The sequence below is a fragment of the Sminthopsis crassicaudata genome, chromosome X (genome assembly GCF_048593235.1).
Source record: "Sminthopsis crassicaudata isolate SCR6 chromosome X, ASM4859323v1, whole genome shotgun sequence".
Taxonomy (NCBI): domain Eukaryota; kingdom Metazoa; phylum Chordata; class Mammalia; order Dasyuromorphia; family Dasyuridae; genus Sminthopsis; species Sminthopsis crassicaudata.
In genome coordinates this window covers 1757929-1776948 of record NC_133623.1, presented here as the reverse complement: position 1 = coordinate 1776948, position 19020 = coordinate 1757929, and the positions used below count along the sequence as shown (strand labels likewise).

The window sequence follows — 19020 nt, the reverse complement described above, 5'->3', positions numbered from 1 at the left end:
TGGTCAACTTGCCATCTGGGGGGGGGGGAGAAGGAGGGGAAAAATTAGAACGAAAGGTTTGGCAATTGTCAATGTTGTAATATTACCCATGCATATATCTGATAAATAAAAACTATTTTAAAAAAAAAAGAATTTTGGAATTGATTACATGACACGGGAGACCCTGGCCCAGTGCAGTGTGCCCTCATCAAGGAAGGCACCATGCTCTATGAGCAAAGCAAAACTGAATTAACTCCAAAGAAACACAAGATACACAAAATTCAAGTAGACACTGCAAGTGTTCACATGGACTATTTGTGCCTGACTTATGCATTCCAAGCTCATATTTTTCTTGATCAGCCACAGTCAGACACACTGTAATTTGATTCTAAAATAAAATTTAAAAAAAAAAAACTTGATTCTAAAATAAAATTAAAAAAAAAACAACACTTGATTATAAAATAAAATTTAAAACATCAACTTGATTTTAAAATAAAATAGTGATGTCATTTTGGTCCTCTTCCAGAAGAAAGGACAACAACCAACCAACCTACGTTTTAGAGTTTATCAAACACAAGGTTACTGAGTTTCATGATTTCTTATTCTACCTTATCTCATCTGTTCCAATGATCTATTCTCTATTTTTAACCATACCAAATGGTTTTGATGTCTTCTGTTTTATTAAGTCTGAGGTCTTTCATTCCTACTTCCTTTCATTATTTTCCTCAATGTTCTTTTGTTTTTCCACATTATTTTTGTTACTTTTTTATTATCAAATTCAACAAGTCATCCCTTTGATAATTTTATAGGTGTATCATTAAAACTGTAAATCAACTCTGCTGGTGGTGTCATTTTGATGATATTGGCACAGCCCAGCCATGAGCACTGAATATTCTACCAACTATTTAAATTACTCTCTCTCTTTTCAGGAAGTAGTTTATATTTAAATCTATACAAGTACTTTGTGTATTTATGTCCAATTATCTTTTGCATTTTATAGTTATTTGGAATGTAATTTCCTTTTCTATCATTGCTTCTTGCATTTTAAAATGTAGTTGATTTTTGAGGGTGATCTTGAAACAGATGAGTTGGTTGAAGCTATTTGTGTCTCAATTAGTATTTTGTTCATTCCTTAAGAAATGCTCATCGTGTGATTAGCAAATAGAGATTTTTTTTTATTTCCTCTTTACCTATCTTTCTGCCTTTAATGTTTTTTTCCTTATTACTATTAATTGCATTTCTAGAAATATATCAAATAATAGTGAGGAAAGTGGGTCTCCTTGCTTACTCTTGTATCTCTTGAGAAAACTTCCAGGATATCTCTATTGCATATGATCTTTGGTTTTGGTTTTATATAGCTAATTTTCATGATATTAAAAAGGTCCTTCTGTGCTTACACTTTGTAGAGCGTTTAGCATAATAGAGTTAGATTTTTTCAGTGATAAGGAACCCACTACTTCTAAAGACAGTCCACTTCACTTTTGAATTATAGTAATTATACAAATATATTCTCCAAATCAGTTAAAAGGAATTATTCTAAGTCTGCTATTTGATATTCTTTCAGAATCTTCCATTGAATTTTCAAAATGTCCATCCTGACCTAACCTGCCATTTGAGGTTCTACTTGGAGTACTTTTAATGTTGTTGAATAACCAGGGCTTCTTTTCACAATTAATCAAGCAAAAAACATTTATTATTTACCATATGGCAGGAGCTATACAAAAGAAAGTAAAATTGGCCTTCAAAATTGTTATTAGTGCTGAATGTTTTAAAACCAAGATGGAGCACAGGAATGAGATTAGAAGGTAATCTCGAGAGAGAAGGATCTTGTGTCCTTTCTGGGACTATTCAAAGCCTGGGTTCCTACCTGGCATTTAACAGAATCCTCATTTCCCTCCTCCCCTCTTTGTCTTTACCCCCATTTCTTGCCATAACATCCTCTTCTCCTTTATACAAATCAGTTTGTCGGAGATGAGATGATATTCCTCTGAATCTAGGATTTTATCCAGATTGACTTTCTTTTGTCTCAACCAGGGATTTCCCCTACCTTTAGATGCTCCACTACCTCATGGAGAGGCCAGTCTGTAATCAGGCAGACATCTATGGATCCTGGTACAGGGTTGTGGGCTTTCGGTTCAAACTCCTTCCCAACCTCATGAAGGTTAAATTTCTGATTCCCAAAGCACAAGGCTTTTCGGTTTCCCTGTTTGCCAGAGATAAGGTGTCAAAGTCAGGAATAAGGGTTGAAAGAGCGATAGTGCAAGAGGAAAGAACTCCAGGGGAACGAGACTGCAAAATTCCCTCGGGCCTGAAACATTTCTCCCCCTTGGTACCTATCACCAACCCTCTAGTCCCATCTCCCTGCCTGACCGGGTTGGGAAATTAAGGATTATTGGGACATTTTCTGGGCCCATCCCAGTTCACTATGACCCAAGTTCTTCAGACCCAGGGGCCTCTGAGTAGTCTCAGACAGAAGGACACCAAGGGACTGGCTTTCCATGTTCTGGGCAAGAGTGCTTAGACTCCCTGTTCCCCTGATACCCTGAAAAATGCTGGCAGCCTCCCAGAGTAGCCAGGGCCTGGGTGGAGGCAAGATCATTTCCAGCAGGCCTTGCCTCGTGTGAGCAAAGGGTAGCTGAGTCTCTCACCTCGCCTCTCACTCATTCTACAGGCAGATGTTAAAAGCTGTTAGTCCCAATCCTCAGCTCAGAACAGAAGACAGAACTTCCCATAACCTAGTCCCATCCTGAGAAGGCAGATAGTAGGAGCCATTCCAATCTGAGCTTTGGTGAGCCCGTGTTAGCAATCAAACAAGGGGGCAAAGGATCCAGCAGCTGAAAGTAGCATAGAACTGCTTCACCAAGAGCTCCAGATGGAGAAGGGCAGACAGTGATAGCCTGAGATGGTACTAAGAAGTGGAGGTTACAATGAGGATGAAGAGCAGGCTTTGGGGGAGACGTGGACTGATACTAAAGCAATGTCAGAAGTCCGGAACGTGGAGCGATGCATTTGTAGATGATGGTGAGATCTAGGGTCTGATCATCTCTGTGAGAGACTGAGGTGCAATAGAGAAGGAAGTCATAGAAACAAGATTAAAAGCTGGGAAAAAAGCTTTACAGCCAGTGTCTCTGATAAAAGTCTCATTTCTAAGATGTATAAAAAATAGTATCAAATGTATAAGAATCCAAGTCATTCCCCAATCTAGGAATGGTCAAAGAATATGAACAATTTTCAGATGACGAAATTAAAGCCATCTATAGTTACATGAAAAAATGCTCAAAATCACTATTGATTAGAGAAATGTGAATTAAAACAGCTCTGAGGAGTCACCTCAACCCTGTCAGATTGGCTAAGATGACAGGAAAAGATAATGATAAATGTTGGAGGGGATGTGGGAAAACTGGGACACTGATGCTTTGTTGATGGCGTTGTGAAATGATCCAACATTCTGGAGAACAATATGGAACTAGGCCCAAAGGGCTAGAAAACTGTGCATGCCCTTTGACCCAGCAGTGCCATTACTGGCTCTGTATCCCAGGGAAATCCCAGAGAGGAAAGGACCCACATGTGCAAAGATGTTTGTAGCAGATCTTTTTTTGTGGTGGCAAAGGAAAATGACTAGATGCCCATCAGGTGGGGAATGGCTGAAGAAATTGTGATACATGAAGACAATGGAATATTATTGTTTTATAAAATGATGAACAAGCTGATATCAGACAGGCCTGGAAAGATTTAGATGAGCTGATGCTGAGAGAAACAAGTAGAAGCAACAATACACTGTACACAGTAACAGCAAGCTTGTGCCATGATCAACTATGAAAGAATCGGTTCCTCTCAGGGGTTCAGTGATCCAAGGCAATCCAATAGACTTTGGATAGAAAATGGCATCTGTGTCCAGAGAGAGAACTAAGACTGAAGGTAAATCAAGACATTCTCTGTTCACTTCCTTTTTTTGTTTTTTGTTTTTTTAATCTCTCCTGTGGTTTTTCCCTTTTGCTTTTTCTCTCCCAATGCGATTTGTAAAGCAATGCGTGTTAAAAAATAAATAAGCTTGCTAGAAAAAAAAAAAAAAAAGAGAAGGAAGTCATTGGTGTGGAGGAGCACGAGGCGGTTTGAGGAACATCTTTGTGTAACTTTTAATTCTCCTACTTACCCTCCTCCAAATACTTTCCAGCATGTCCCTCTAAAAGAGGGCCCTCACAATCAAGCGCCTGTTAGCAGGGGAGGCGGTCTTTCCCTGCCTATGGAGGAATCTTGGTACCTAAATATTCCAGGTCATGATACAAACATGATTTGTCCTCTATGATATTCATGATCTCCCTCAAAATGCAGCCGTTGGCAACTGGGTTCTGAGCAAGGAGGCAGACTACTTCTAGCATGGTACTAAGTGCTCAGAGATGGGCTGAATGGGCACCTAAGTGATGGCCCACCTGAACTCGAAACCAGATAAAATTCACTCAGCTCTGCTGCTGTCCAGCATGGAAGTCACACCAAATGCCCCTAAACTGATGCGAGTATATACCCTCTCTGGAGAAGAGCAGGAGTGATTGAATGGCTCACCCAGAATCACAGCAATCATTTATTTATTTGTTTGCTTGTTTTGCTGAGGTGATGGATATATTAAATGACTTGCCCAGGGTCACACAGACAGAAAGTATTAAGTGTTTGAGGCCAGATTTTCAAATCTCGGGTCCTTCTGACTTCAGGGTTGGTGCCCTATCTACTTCACTAGCTAGCTGCCCCCTCACAGCAATCATTTCTTACAAAACCAATCCCTCTGACATCTGGTCTCAGATGGAAGACCTCCAAGGAAGGGGAACCCCCCGCACAGCTAGGGAGCACCGCAACGTCCAGAACCCTCAGCCGGGAAGGCAAGACCAGTTCAAATTTGGTTTCAGACCACCTAGTGGGTGATCCATGACAAGTCATTTTACCTTTTCTTACATCAGGTCATTTAACCTATTCCTGCATTTTACATCATCTATAAAATGGGGATAATAAGAGCACCTACCTCCCAAGATTGTGGTGAGCATAAGATAATACTGGTAAAAAGCACTCCATAAATCTTAAAGTACTTATAAATTGCTAGTTGTTACTAATACCACTACTTCTCCCAGTACTACCTCCACCATCCCTTTTCAACACAGCCCTTTGCACTTGGGGCAGTTCTATTTGCTCAGCAATTAACTATTTTTAATTAAAGCTTTTTATTTTCAAAACACATGCACGGATTTTTACCATTGAACCTTGCAGAACCTTTTGTTCCAAATTTCCTCCCCTTCCTTCCACCTCCTCCCTTAGACGGCAAGTAATCCAATATATGTTAAACATGGTAAAACAAAAATACATGTAAACGTATTTGTACAATTATGTCTGTCAATTAACTTGTCAGCAATTAACGCAACCCAAGATCACATTCTTTTATGGCTCTCACCCCCCATACTGCCTTCCCTACAGCTAGCAGTCCACTCAGACTCCCAGAGCTTTTTCAGACAAACTGCTGTGTAACCCTGGATCCCCCATCTTATCCTTGGGAAGTTGATTTTTTAGCCCAAGTGTAAACCCTTACACTTATCCCTACTGAATATCATCTTATTATTTCAAAAATGAATTGGCCCTTTGGGATTTGATAAATAAATGTAGCACAGATGGGCCACACTTGAGCTGTTAGTCCTTGTGGTTGTTGACCGGCCTTCTCTTTAGGGCTCAGTCCTTCAGCATTCGCTCAGGCGCCTGTGCACTGGCCGGTTCACAAAGAGATTTGGCCATACCACATTCCTTCCACTAGACTGACACAGTGAGTAACATGGGTGTTCATGTCCCCTGCAAGAAGACTAGGTCTGCCGGCCTCCGTGCAGATGTCTGGGCCAAGGGGCAGCTGGCACCCAAGTGGGATTACCAAGCTGCCACAGAGTAGACTGAGGCTGTTGGCCAGTGACTGGGACTAGCAGAGATCAGCACTGGCAGAGGAGATCAAGGTTCTGGAGCGGGGAAGGATATGGGACACGCACCCAGAGAACAAACTGAGGGCTGAGGCTGCCTGCTGTTTTGGCTCCCACCAGGATGGGGAGCTAAGAAGAGGAAATGTTTTATGTAACTTCACATGTGCCTTTTCAGCGAGGGGGGTTAGGGAGGGAGGGAGGAAGCGAATTTAGAACTCAAAGTTTTCAAAACAAATTTCAAAAATTGTTTTACGTGTAACTGGGCAAAAAAATAAAATATTCAGTAATATAGAGAGCTAAGAAGAGGAAAATAACTTCATTTCCCTGGTCTTAGTCTATGATCCTGAGAGGGATCCTGGATTAGACACACACACACACACACACACACACACACACACGCACACACACACACACATTTCTTTTCAGAAGCCAAAGATCAGGGATGTTAAGTGAAAGATTTCTGAGATGACTGGAAAAGAATGGCTCCCAAGAGGAGCATATAACCTATTTCTTATCTCTTTTTTGCTATGTTCCAAAAACCCTGTGGCATAGCATAGTAGGGAGAATTGGGCCCTGGGAGAAGAGCATACAGACCCTAGGGCCCTAGAACTGTTGCTGGACTAGCCATCATCTTTTCATTTATTCAGTAATATTCTATTTGACCCTCTCCACTAAATTCCAAACCTGCCCAGTGCCAGTATTGGAACGGTGGCCCTTGTGGGGATCTGTCTCGTGGTAGACCAAATGCCCTCTTGTGACCAATGGAGATGCTGCAGCCTATTCAGAAAGCTTTCCCAATTGTGCCTTAGAAAAGCTGAGGAGCTACCAGCCTGGGAGCTCCAATAAACACTCCGTTACTGGCTAATGAACACCGTGTTTGCCAGGTTTTCTCAGGAAAAATAATAGCTAATATTTAGACAGTGCCTACTATGTGCTGAGCTCTCGCTAAGAACTGTGCCGATGCTCTCCCAACCATTTCTGCTCTGAAGTTGTATAGTGCTCTGGAGCCAGGCCAGTGGTCTTCCAGGCTCACTGACAAAGAGCTGGCATGGACCAGGAAGTGATGGGACAGGAGGCACGGAGGGGAGGAAGTGCTTGTCACAGCAAGGAAATAAATCTCAGCTCCTGCCCTCCTGAAAAGCACATCCCAAGCAATCAGGGAATTAGTCTGAGAGGGAGATTACCTTGAAGGTCACCACTTCCATGCCCAGTGCCCTTGAATAAAATGAGCTCGTTTCTTCAATACTCTTCACAGTCATCACCAGGTGGTCTAGTCCATGGACGAGACATGAGGGCAGCAGCGCACGGCAGCCACTTTTAGACTGAAAAAGAAGGGTGTTCCATTTGTCTTTGATGGCTCCTCTCTCCTATTCCCACTCTCCCTCCCCCTCCAATTTTAGGGGGACATGTCTGAACGTTCTATATAGGGTCTTCTAAACATCTTGATTCTGAGGAGGTAAATGATATTGTCCCTCCTGGGCTTCTTTTCTCTTTCTGACTAGCCTGGCTTTCTCTCAGTTCTTCCATTTCTCTCCTCTTTCCTGCCTTCTTTTCTCACCTCTTCCCTACTCCCTATCTCTTGCCTCTTCCCCTCCATTTCAGCCTTCTGAGTGAGGAAAAATGCCAGGATAGAAACAAGGAGTCACCGGAATTCAAGGAAAGAGAGTGAGTGAAGGTCAAAGGGCTAAGTGCACAAGCTTGGGTGTGGCCAAGTTTTTATCCACCCTCACTTCCTCCCCCTCCACAGCATAGGGCATGTCTGAAACTTATGAGGTAAAAGATTATTTAAATGTCTGTCTTTTCTAGACCATTCCCTTCACCAAGGCTGGTTCTGCTGTGCCTGGCTTGTGACTTTCTATTGAGAACAAGAGCAATGTGAGTCTTGCCCTTCTCCCCTGCTGCTGTCTTCCCTGGAGAGAGGAGTTTCAGCTTGGCTTCTTTCTGCCCTCTCTGGGCAATGACCTTTCTCCCAGCCAGGATGACCGAGGAATAGCCCTGCCCAGTGCTGGCTCTGCCTCTGGCCAGTCCAGCCTCTTCATAGAGGGGCTGGAATCCACAGGTAGGAGGAGCCTTTTACATCCTTGACTTTTCACTCCCATTCCTTCTGGGAGCAGGCTCTCTGCATGGACTGCCCTGGGGAAGAGTCTCAGGTGATCAGCTTCCACCTCCCTTTTCTGCCAGATGCAGAAGAGCTTTGGGTACCAAGTATACACAGATTGGTCTCTGCTTACAGTTCCTCTAATGCCACGAAATTGGAAGCGTGTTTCTGAAGCTCTGAGTTGGTGGCAGTTTGATTTCAAGGCTGGGAGGGAGGCAGAGGAGTTCTAAGGTACAGAAAATCACTAGCACCAACCCTAACCTGCAGGCAACTTCGGGAAGAACATGAAGAAGAGCTGCCCAGAATGGGCGAATCTTAAGATATTCCCATCTCAGCTGTTGGAGGGTATACTCAAATAGATGAAAACACAGATCTGGGAGATTACTTGAATATTATAAATGAACAACAAAAATGGAGGAGGACAAGCCTAGTGGTGGAGCTATTAACTTCTAAGGTCTCTCCCACTTCACATCTGCCATCCACTGATAGTGTTATAAGAGACCCAAGTGTCTGACCAAGGGTAGTTACTCCATAAGGAGAGGATGTAGAACTTGTAACACTTGGACACTGATTGTATTTGAAGGGGGAAAAAGAAGGAAGAACCAAAAGTCCCCTGAGATTGTAAACCTGAGGCAGTGGAAATATTGGTGGTTCTTAGATGCATAGTAACTCTAAAAGGTAGAAAACTTTTAAAATGCACACAAAATCCATATTTGTAAATATGTGACTCTGATCACACAGAGGAGAATGGTTTCAGTGAAGGAAACCGTGGTGGTATTAATTCATTGTCTTTTATCATTTCATTCATTTGCTTTCGGGGAAAAAAAATTTACTTTCCCCATCTATTTCTTTTAATTAAGCCTATTTTTGCTGTTCCTTTGTCTAAAATAATGATTGCAACCCCTGACTTTTTTCCTTCAGCAAAAGCATAATATATTTCACTCCAGACCCTTATTTTAACTCCGTATATAACTTTCTGTTTTAAGTGTGTTTCTTGCAAATAACATATTGTTATGCTCTGTTTTCTAATCAATTCTGCTTTGGCTTCTTCCATTTTATGGGTGAATTCTTCCCACTCACATTTACATTTATGGTGACTATTTTTTTTTAATTCTCTTCCATCTTATTTTCTTATACTTTTCCTTCTTGTTGTTTCTGATTATCTTTTTAAAAATTTGTTGCTTTAAACTATCCCTTAATCTGCTCTCCTTCTTATTCCCTCCCTTTTCCTTAACCTCTTTCCCTCCTATTTCCCCATTGAATGAAATGGATTTCTTTAACTATCTTTGTATTCTTATCTCTTCTGACAAATTCAGATGAAAGTGAAGTTCAAATGTCATCTATTCCCCTCATCCCTTCTTTCTTGTTTGTATAGACCTACTAGTGAAGCCTAGTTATGACATCATTTACCCCTCCTTCCTCTCCCCCCAACAAGTGTAATCTTCCTCTCCCATTCTATTCTTTTTCTAAGATAATCAAAACAGAACAGAAACACTCCCAGACCCACTGTTGAATTAAACTACCTCTGTAACTAAACTATAAACTAACTGTATGATGACAGAGTTCTGAGGGGACAAATGTGCCATCTCCCCATATTAAAATGTAAACATTTTATCTGTTTAGTTCATTATGATTGTTTGCTTAAGTTTGTCTTTTTGTTTCTTTTGATTCTACGTTTGCACTTTAAAGTTTCTGCTCAGCTCTGGTTTTTTATCAAGAATGCTTGGAAGTCTTCTATTTCATTAAAAATCCATTTCCCTCCCTGTAAGATCATACTTAGTTTTTGTGGGATAAATCATAATGGTTGTAAATCTCAACCTTTAGCTTTCTGTAATATCACAATCCCAAGATTTTTACTCCTTTATAGTATTGGCTGTTAAATCAAATATGATCACTACAGTGGATCCTCAATACTTAAATTCTTTCTTAATGACTGCAACATTTTTTTCTTTGATCTGGAAGTTCTTGATTTTGACTACAATATTACTGGGAGTCTTAATTTTGAGGTTTCTTTCAGGACATAAACAGTGAATTCCTTGAGTACCGAGATATATTTCGCTTAATGGGGAAATAAGAGGGAAAGGAGAGAATGGAGAAGAGGGAATTAAAGGGAAAGTACATTAAGGGAGAGATTAGTCCAAAATAAAACTAACTACAGATATACAAGATTGCTTCTAGCTCTTTTTGCAATGGCAAAGATTTGGAAACTAAGAGTGCTCATCAATTAAGGGATGGCTGGACAAGTTATGGGATATAAATGTAATTGGAAAAAAAAGGTATAAAACTCAAGAACAAAAAAACTTCCCTAAAATTAGAACTGACTAAGTAGAAGCTAATTACACTTCAGAAATATGAAAAACTAAGCCAAAAGATTGAAAAAATTACAAGAAAATGGAATGTATTTTATAGAGAAAGCAACTGACCAAGAAAACAGATTGAGAGGAGATAATTTAAGAATCCCTGGACTACCTGAAAGGCATGATGGAAAAAAAAACCTTCTTGAGCTCAGATAATGTTTTCTGTATGAATTTGGATGCTGTTATTTGGATCATATAAATTCATTACAGATATTGATTTGTTGTCTGTGGTTCCTTTTACCATAATGTAGTTTCTTCTTTATTCCTTTTTTTTTCTTTTGAATATTTATTTTTGCTTTGTCTGATAGAATGATGGCAACTCTTATTTTTAGGATTCACTTGATTTATAGCAGAAAAAAAATTCCTTCTCTCAGTTTTATTTTGTGTATGTTTTTGTTTTTTTAATGTGTTCTTGTGAGCTTGTGGGTTTTGATTTCTCATCCAATCCATCACACTTCTTTGTTTTACTGTCTAATCCATTCAATTTTAAAGTTATGAGAGTTAGGTTTACATTTTTCCTCATTTGTTTCTAACACTGGAGTTTTTCAAGTTATTCCCCCCCCCCCCTTCTATTGTAAACACAGTAGTATGTTCCTTCAATTACTTTAATCTTTCTTAAAAGTGGTTCCATTCCCACTGACTCTCTTCCCCTCATTCCTGATCCCCTCTTTTCATTTGTTACCTCTTCCTCTTTATGGTTTTGTTCATTAGTTCAGTTTTTCTTCTTGCTTTTATCTGGTTATATATTTCTTCCCCCTCTTTTTTTCTTATCAAGTACATTCTTCCTTCTTCCATTCAGCTAGTCCTATTCATTAATTTTTACTTTCATTCAGGAACAAATAATGATGAATGTTGGAGGGGATGTGGGAAAACTGGGACACTAATACATTGTTGGTGGAGTTGTGAAAGAATCCGGCCATTTTGGAGAGCAATCTGGAACTATGCCCAAAAAGTTATCAAACTGTGCATACCCTTTGATCCAGCAGTGTTAACTACTGGGCTTATATCCCAAAGAAATACTAAAGAGGGGAAAGGGAGCTGTATGTGCCAAAATGTTTGTGGCGGCTCTTTTCATAGTGGCTAGAAACTGGAAGTTTCCATCAATTGGAGAATGTTTGGGTAAATTATGGTATATGAAGGCTATGGAATATTATTGCTCTGTAAGAAATGACCAGCAGGATGAATTCAGAAAGGCTTAGAGAGACTTGCACGAACTGATGCTGAGTGAAACGAGCAGAACCAGAAGATCACTATACACTTCAACAACAATACTGTATGAAGATGTATTCTGATGGAAGTGGATATCTTCGACATAAAGAAGATCCAACTCACTTCCAGTGGATCAATGATGGACAGAAACAACTACACCCAGAGAAGGAACACTGGGAATTGAATGTAAAATATTAGCACTACTGTCTATCTACCCAGGTTACTTATATCTTCAGAATCCAATACTTAACGTGCAACAAGAAAATGGGATTTACACACATATATTGTATGTAGGTTATACTGTAACACATGTAAAATGTATGGGATTGCCTGTCATCTAGAGGAGGGAGTAGAGGGAGGGAGGGGAAAATCTGGAAAAATGAACACAAGGGATAATGTTATAAAAAAATTACTTGTGCATATATACTGTCAAAAAATGTATAATTATAAAATTAATTTTAAAAATTACTTTCATTTTTGTGCCCTTTTCCAAAAAAGATTTCTTTCACTCTCTTCATTACCTACCTTCTCTTTCTATCTAGATCTTTATTACCTGATTCATGACCCCTATAACTGGGGTTTCTCTTTTTTCTGTATTCTTCATGCAACAAAGCTTCCAAGGTATCAGTTCAAGGCTCTCATCTCTAGGCATTTTCTATCACTGTCTTGTAAGACTTACCCCATAAGATTCCCCTTTTCCATGTGCCCTATTCCCAGAACTATGTCAATTATTGCAAGTGTCAGAAAGGGCACTGTCCCATGATATGGACCCTTTCCCCTTCATCCCTGATTATTCAGTCCACCACTGATCCATACCCTCTCCCTTTGACTTTTTTCCTGCATTTGTCTGGAAATCTCCCTATATCCGTGTTCTCCCATTCTTCCAGGTGCTACTTGCTCCCTGGAATTGCATCACCACCACCCCCAGTGTAAGACACGTAGACTTTTCAAGCACCAGATCAGCCAGACTTTGTTTAATATAAGCTTCTCACCTCCCTATATTAGCCCTCTTTCTTCACCCATAGAAGCATTCATCAATGGAACCTTTTCCCACCTCCAAAATAAGGTTTCCTTTCCCCTTGCCCTTTTCAACACCCCCTTTCCTTCTCACCCCATTTCCTGTAGGTTCTTCTCTTTATGAGGTTCCAAAAGTCACCTTCTCCTCATAACTAGCCTTTTATTTAATTCCAGCACATCACACATCTCTCTATCCCTCCCAGCTTTCTTCCCCACCCTCCCCCTTCACATAGCCTCCCATGTTGTAATCTAGTCCCACAAAAAAAGCATGGATTCACCTGTAGGAAAATTCTATCCATAACATCACCTATCTTCACTATTACAGATTTTTCCCTTCTTTCCCGTCTCCTTGTATACATTTAGAAGGAAGTTTCTTAGTCTCTCTGCTATCCTTATCCATTAATCTTTATATTCTCCCTACATTTCTGTTGTGTGAAGTTTTTCAAGAAGCAATCTTTTCATTTCTTTATTATTGAACACCCATCTTTTATGGCGTATGGATAGGTCAGGGTAGGTCCCCATGGATTGTATCCTGAACTCTATTACTCTCCAGAAGACATTATTCCATCCTCTCTAACATTTTCTAGTGAGTACAAAATAGTCTTATATTATTCAAATGTCCTTTCCTTTGTATTTGAAAGTCTCTCTAGACTTCTTTAAGTCGAACTGCCAAATTCAACCACTATGAACCTTGGACTTTGTAGGACTGAGGGTTTTTTTTTCTGAAGGCAATCTGAATTCTTTCCCTTGGAATTTGGGTTTTATATTCAGTAGTTCTGGCCAATTTTCTTTCATCATATTACGGTTTTTTGTCCCGTCATGTTCTGCTGAATGATCTCTCATCATTACATTGTCTCTACATATCTTGTCTTTGAGTTTAATACATTTTGCTTGTGAGCATATTTTAAAAATATTACTAGGGTTTGTCTCTCTTCCCCTAGATTGTTACTACCTTTTTTGTTCTCTCTTTTGTTTCTTTGGTAAATATTGCCATGGTAGATTCTGATTTTTTATTCTGTTCATTATTTTTGCGGTACAGGACAGAGTCCATTCTCATAATTCTCATTTCTTTTTTGAATGACTCAGGAACACTTTATGTGTTCTTCTAAAAATTTACAGGCTCTTCCGTCTCACCAACTGTGGGATTATTTTCCATGTTTTGCAATATTTATTCATGGATGCCTGAATTTGTTTACTAAATCTGGAGGTCATATTTCTATTGTTACTGTTTTTCCTGTTGATTTATTTATATTCAAAGTCATTTAGTTTTCTTCTTCCTGCAATCTATGATAGTTTTCTTTTCTTCCTCCTTATTTTCCTATCTCTCATTTCCTGACTCTTTCTCCTCTGGTTATGGTTTCCCTTGGGATTGGATCTCAAAGAAATCCCAAGACTGGATTTCTCAGCCTCTCCTCACTCTCAGCAATTCACAGCTCTTCACCCTATGTCTATATCCCAACTGACTTTCTGGTGGAGAGAACTGGAAAATCTGGATGCTACTCTTTGCCCCTCAGGGTTGGTGGAGTGCTACACAGGTGTAAACACACATACACATATACACAAGCCCCTACACACACACACACACAGAGCATTCTGTCTTAGTTAGCCATCCCATTTCCACTGTTCCTAACTTTTCTGACCTGACATCGACAGTTCAGAGCCTATTTTCCCTCCCCTTCCCCAGCAGCAGTTTCGAACTTTGCAGTACTGATGCTTTCAGGTTGCAGCCCCTGGCAGGCTTTTGCTCCTGATCAGCTATGGCTAAGCTATGTGCAGCCTCGAGCCAAGATCTCCAGAGCACTGGAAAAAGGAGGAGAGATAAGGGTATAAAGGTAAATTTTGTGGTAAGCCTGTTGTGTCCTTGGATCTGCTACTGCAGCCATGCTACTAGCATAGGAGGTGAGCATGGGTTGCTGAGTGAGCTCAGAGTCAGTAAGCATCAGTTCAAGTGTTTGGGGAGGTTTTTGGCCTTCTTTAGGATTCTTGGTATCCTAGGCAATGCAAACAGCTGAAATTGTTTTATCTTTGGCTTATAATTTCTGTTTTGGAGAGGTGTGAGAAATGGGGATTAGAGAAAATGTTTAGCTCACTATGTTGCTGCTCACATCTCTCATTTGGTTTGAAAAATCATTTTCGCTCATTTTTGGTAACTTTCTATAGTACATTTTCAAGATCTTTGTGGAGAACTTAGTTGTTCTTATTTCTGTCATTCCACTGTCACCATTTTCAAAATGGGTTAGTGAATTCTAGTAATTATAAATGTATGTAAATGATGTCAGTGTTCTGGAATGAATAAAATGATGACTTGTGAATGTTTCAAAATAAAAATACTCATCATCAGGAGTTCCACCTAAAATCCCACTTTCATCTGGAAACCTTACTCATTCTCTCATAATTCTCGTGCTTTCCCTCTATCAATTATTTCCTATGTATTCTGTAGATAGCGCTCTCTCTCTCTCTCTCCTCTCTCTCTCTCTCTCTCTCTCTCTCTCTCTCTCTCTCTCTCTCTCTCTCTCTCTCTATATATATATATATATATATATATATATATATCTTTGGGGGCAGGGACTATCTTTAGCCTTTTTTATATCTCCAAAACTTAGTACATTGCCTGGCACATAGCATGTTTATCATATGTAATATATATATATATATATATATATATATACACATATGATAAATGTTCATTGATTGTTGGAAGCATTGGACTATCATGGCAGACATATTGGTCTTAGAGGAAAAAAGACCTGGGTCAAAATGCCAACCCTTCTGATTACTACCTGTGTGACAATAGGGAAGTCATTTTACCTTTCTAGGTCCCAGTTTCCTTATCTGCAAAATGAGGTGATTAGACTAGATGAGCTTTAAAACCTTTCTAAATTTAAAACCTCCAAACCTTCCAAAATTCTTTGTTGTTTTTTTTTTTTTTGGAATGCCTCTTAGGATATCCTTCCCCCAAGGTGATGCTCTCATGACTCATTGTGCTGTGCACATGGTCCTGGGTATTAGAAGTCTGTGCAAGTGAAGCCTAGGAACCAGGGAAAAAATGAATTCAGAATGGAAAAGATGGGGATTATCTAGAGAGAATCTAGACGAAACTGGCCAGAAACAGTGAAGGACTTCAAAATGATCCTCCACAAGGCCTGGTTAAAGAGAAGCCTGAGGAAGCACCTAACAACATCAACGATAGGGTCTGAGAGGCTACCGTGGCCCTAAAGAAGCAAGGTTGGAGGTGGAAAAATTGACCAAAGTGGAATGGGCAGCCTAGGGATGCTAGATTCCTTCTCAATCAAGACCTCTAAGCAGAAGCTTCTTGGCTAACCAGGAGATGCCTTTTCAGGTATTGATCAAAGTTGATGTTTGATAATAGAGGGGGAAAAAAGAGACTCATCCACAAAAGGGGGAAGAACGGGAGTAATGATGCTGCAAAGAAGAAAACTGAAAAGATGTGGTCTGCTAGGTAGGAGGAGAACCACATAAGCAGAGAGAGGACAGAGTAGTGCAGGAGAGAAAGCAGCCCAGGCCATCTGTCTATTGCTTTGTTGGGAAGTGTTTCCCCAGTAGCAAATCTGAATGGCTTCTTCCCAACCTTCTCCACCATCCGCCTTGCTCCTGGTTCAATTCACCTTTTACGTGACAGCTCTCATCCCCTCCCAAAGCCTTCCCTTCTCCAGGTTAAGCATCTGCATTTCCTTCAACTGACCCAAGTTTGGCAGCAACTCTTGTTTGCCTAGACTCTTGCAGCGGCTGATCCTAATTCTAATCTAGCCCCCACTCAGCTGACAAGGTGATCTTCTAAGAGTCTGACCTTGTCACCACCACCATTGTCTCTACTCAATAAATTCCATGAATTCCCTATTGCTTTTAGGATCAAATACTGGTTTCTTTCTTTGGTCTTTTGAGATCTTCACAGCCTCCCTAGGCTTATCAAGTACATTACTTGCTTTCACATATTCTACCTTCCAGCCAAACTGGCCTCCTTGTTGTTCCCAACATACACAACTCTATGTCCCATCTTCATGTCTTAGCCTCTTGGAAGCCCTGACTTTCTTCAAAGCTCAGCTCAAGGGCCCTGGTTCTTGGGATCTGGAAACTTGTTTGCTTTTTTTCTTCCCTAATTCAAAAAAATCCATTTTTTATTAAATAATTGTTAAAAAGTCTGATTCTAAAAAAGGGTCTCCAGGAAATAAAATTGCTTCTCCATGGAAGCTTTCCTGTTCCCATCTCTCTCAATTATTCACATTGTTATTGATACTCTACATGTCCTTTCCTTCTAAAAAGTGGAAGTTCCTCAAGGGCAGAAACTGCTTCTTTTATGTCTTTGAGGAGAGGGCAGGAGGAAAGGAGAGGGCTGTAGATTGAGCAGGGGCCTGGATTTTCTCTATTGATCAAGGCTACATATGTGGACAGGGGCTTTTTATTAGGGACTGGGGATTTACTTAAAGAACAACTGATTCTGAAGAACCTACTGTATGTGTCAGGATATTTCTCAGGAGCCTGGATTGTATATGGGCCTGAGGTCTTAGATATTTGGCCAGGGCTATAAATAGGTATATTCTGACCGACTGCTTACAGATTGACAAGAATTCTCTTGGGATACTGGAGTTCCTAACAATTACTTGGTTTCCAGCTTCCTACTCCTAAACTGCTAAGATTGGATCATTTCCAAACATTACTTAGTCCAAATGGTGGTATCTTTTATATCATCATAGTTCCAGAAACTATAAAGAACAGGTTTCAGAGGGATGTGAAAAAGACAAGTTCTCCAAGATAATGCTTTTCTGCCATCCTCTTTCAGCAATAGCTTCCCTCAAATCTCTGGGAAGGGGGAAACTGAAATATCACCAGCAATGAGCCTTTTTTAAAAATGAAAATGGACTTCCTGTGTGACCCTGGACAAGTCACTTAACCCCAATTGCTCCCACAAAAACAGATAGATAGATAGATAGATAGATAGATAGATAGATAGATAGATAGATAGATAGATAAATGAAAACAGAAAGGTGGTGAACCATCTTGAGTGCTACCTGCCTTAGGAGATGTATTGGGACATGATAGTCCCCCTCAAGCTGTACCTGGGGAACTGATATAACATGCCCAGATAAATGACAACGATCCAACTCGAGCCATGGTGGCCCCTCCAATCTCTAGCCTCCTGAGAGCTCTGCTGGCCATAAAGCATCATAGGCAGACATTCTGTGCTCGGGCTATTCCTTTCCCCTCTGGTGTGACGGTTAACTTCAAGTCAACAAGGATTTATCCTGCACTCTCCGAGGCCAGATCCCATGCTAAGGCAAAACTAGTCCCAGGCAAAACTAGTCCCAGCTCTCAAGAAGTTTACAATTGAACTTGCCCTGAATCAATTATCGAGAGAACAGTTGTTGCTAAGAGGTCAGGAGGAAGAGCTGAATCAACATTTTCTCCATTTCTCCTTCCACACCCCAAATCGCTCTAATTCCAGGACGTCCTGCACACTCCTTGGCCCAGACAATGGGAAACATGTGCATCTCTCTCATTGCCTTTTTAATCCCCAGATCCCAGGATTGATTTATTCTGAGCCTGCAGCCACTAAATCTCCCCAGAATTAGTCCCGGGAATTTTCCTCCAGCCACCCCTCCCCTATTCTATACTTCTCACCTGTTGGGGCTCTTCTGACTGCTGAGCCAGCCAGCCATTCTGTCGAGTTTTCAGCTCTTCTTGTCTTTGGATGAGGACCCCGGGAAAACAGCTGCCAATTTCTCCATTCCTCAGGCCCATCCCCTCCCTCAGTCACCTCCTTGAATACTTTCCTTCCGTCCCCAGCTTCGGCTTCTGGAATTCTTCCTTTTCCTCTCAGCCCTTCTCAGTCCCTTTGGTTCCAAAGTCACAAAAGCTCCTCCAACCTCATTCTCATAAGGCTTTTATTTCCACATCTGAATACTTCTCTGGCTCTCTCCTTTTCCCACCACCGTTATCCCTACCATCACCATCACATATACACACACAAACACAGATTCAGGGCCTCGGCGAGCTCCACGTTCTTATCCTCTTCAGTGCTTCTCAGGAATCCAGGACAGGGAGTGCTGACAGGGAATCCAGGTCTCTGGGTTCTCCGGGGCTGGGGCATAGACTGGGGCTGAGGGTGGGAATTGGAGTGGCTGTGGTGGTGGGAATTGGAGTGAGGGTAGGGGTGGGAATACAGCAATAGGCTGTGGTGATGGGTCTGGGAAGAGGCTCTCAGAATGCAGGTTGGGGTTATAGGGATGTGGAAATTGAGGATCTCTGAGCTCAGAATTTGGGAAGAAATAGGGTTGGGCTATTTGGGGTTCAGGAAGGAGACCAGTCAGGTTGTCAAAAGGCAACAGGTTCAGGTCCGAGAGAAGTGAACACTTCTGCCTCCTTTGCTTGGCCCGGCGGTTCTGGAACCACACCTAGGATA

At 40.9% G+C, this 19020-nt stretch overlaps 1 protein-coding gene across 4 annotated transcripts in view; it reads right to left on the bottom strand.

Annotated features, from left to right (window-relative positions):
- LOC141548627 (glyoxalase domain-containing protein 5-like) overlaps positions 1-19020 on the bottom strand; it is a 67954-nt gene that overhangs the window by 5421 nt on the left and 43513 nt on the right. For 2 of the 4 annotated variants that reach the window (XM_074277640.1, XM_074277641.1), the window contains 3 exons: positions 18240-19012; positions 7106-7243; positions 2027-2182 (listed from right to left, as the gene is read on the bottom strand). In XM_074277640.1, coding sequence (XP_074133741.1) covers positions 2027-2182; positions 7106-7243; positions 18240-18359 — 414 coding nt within the window. In that variant the 5' untranslated portion in view covers positions 18360-19012. Of the gene's footprint in view, positions 1-2026; positions 2183-7105; positions 7244-7479; positions 7528-18239; positions 19013-19020 lie in introns of those variants that run through there. The other 2 variants (XM_074277642.1, XM_074277639.1) reach the window with 2 other exon arrangements.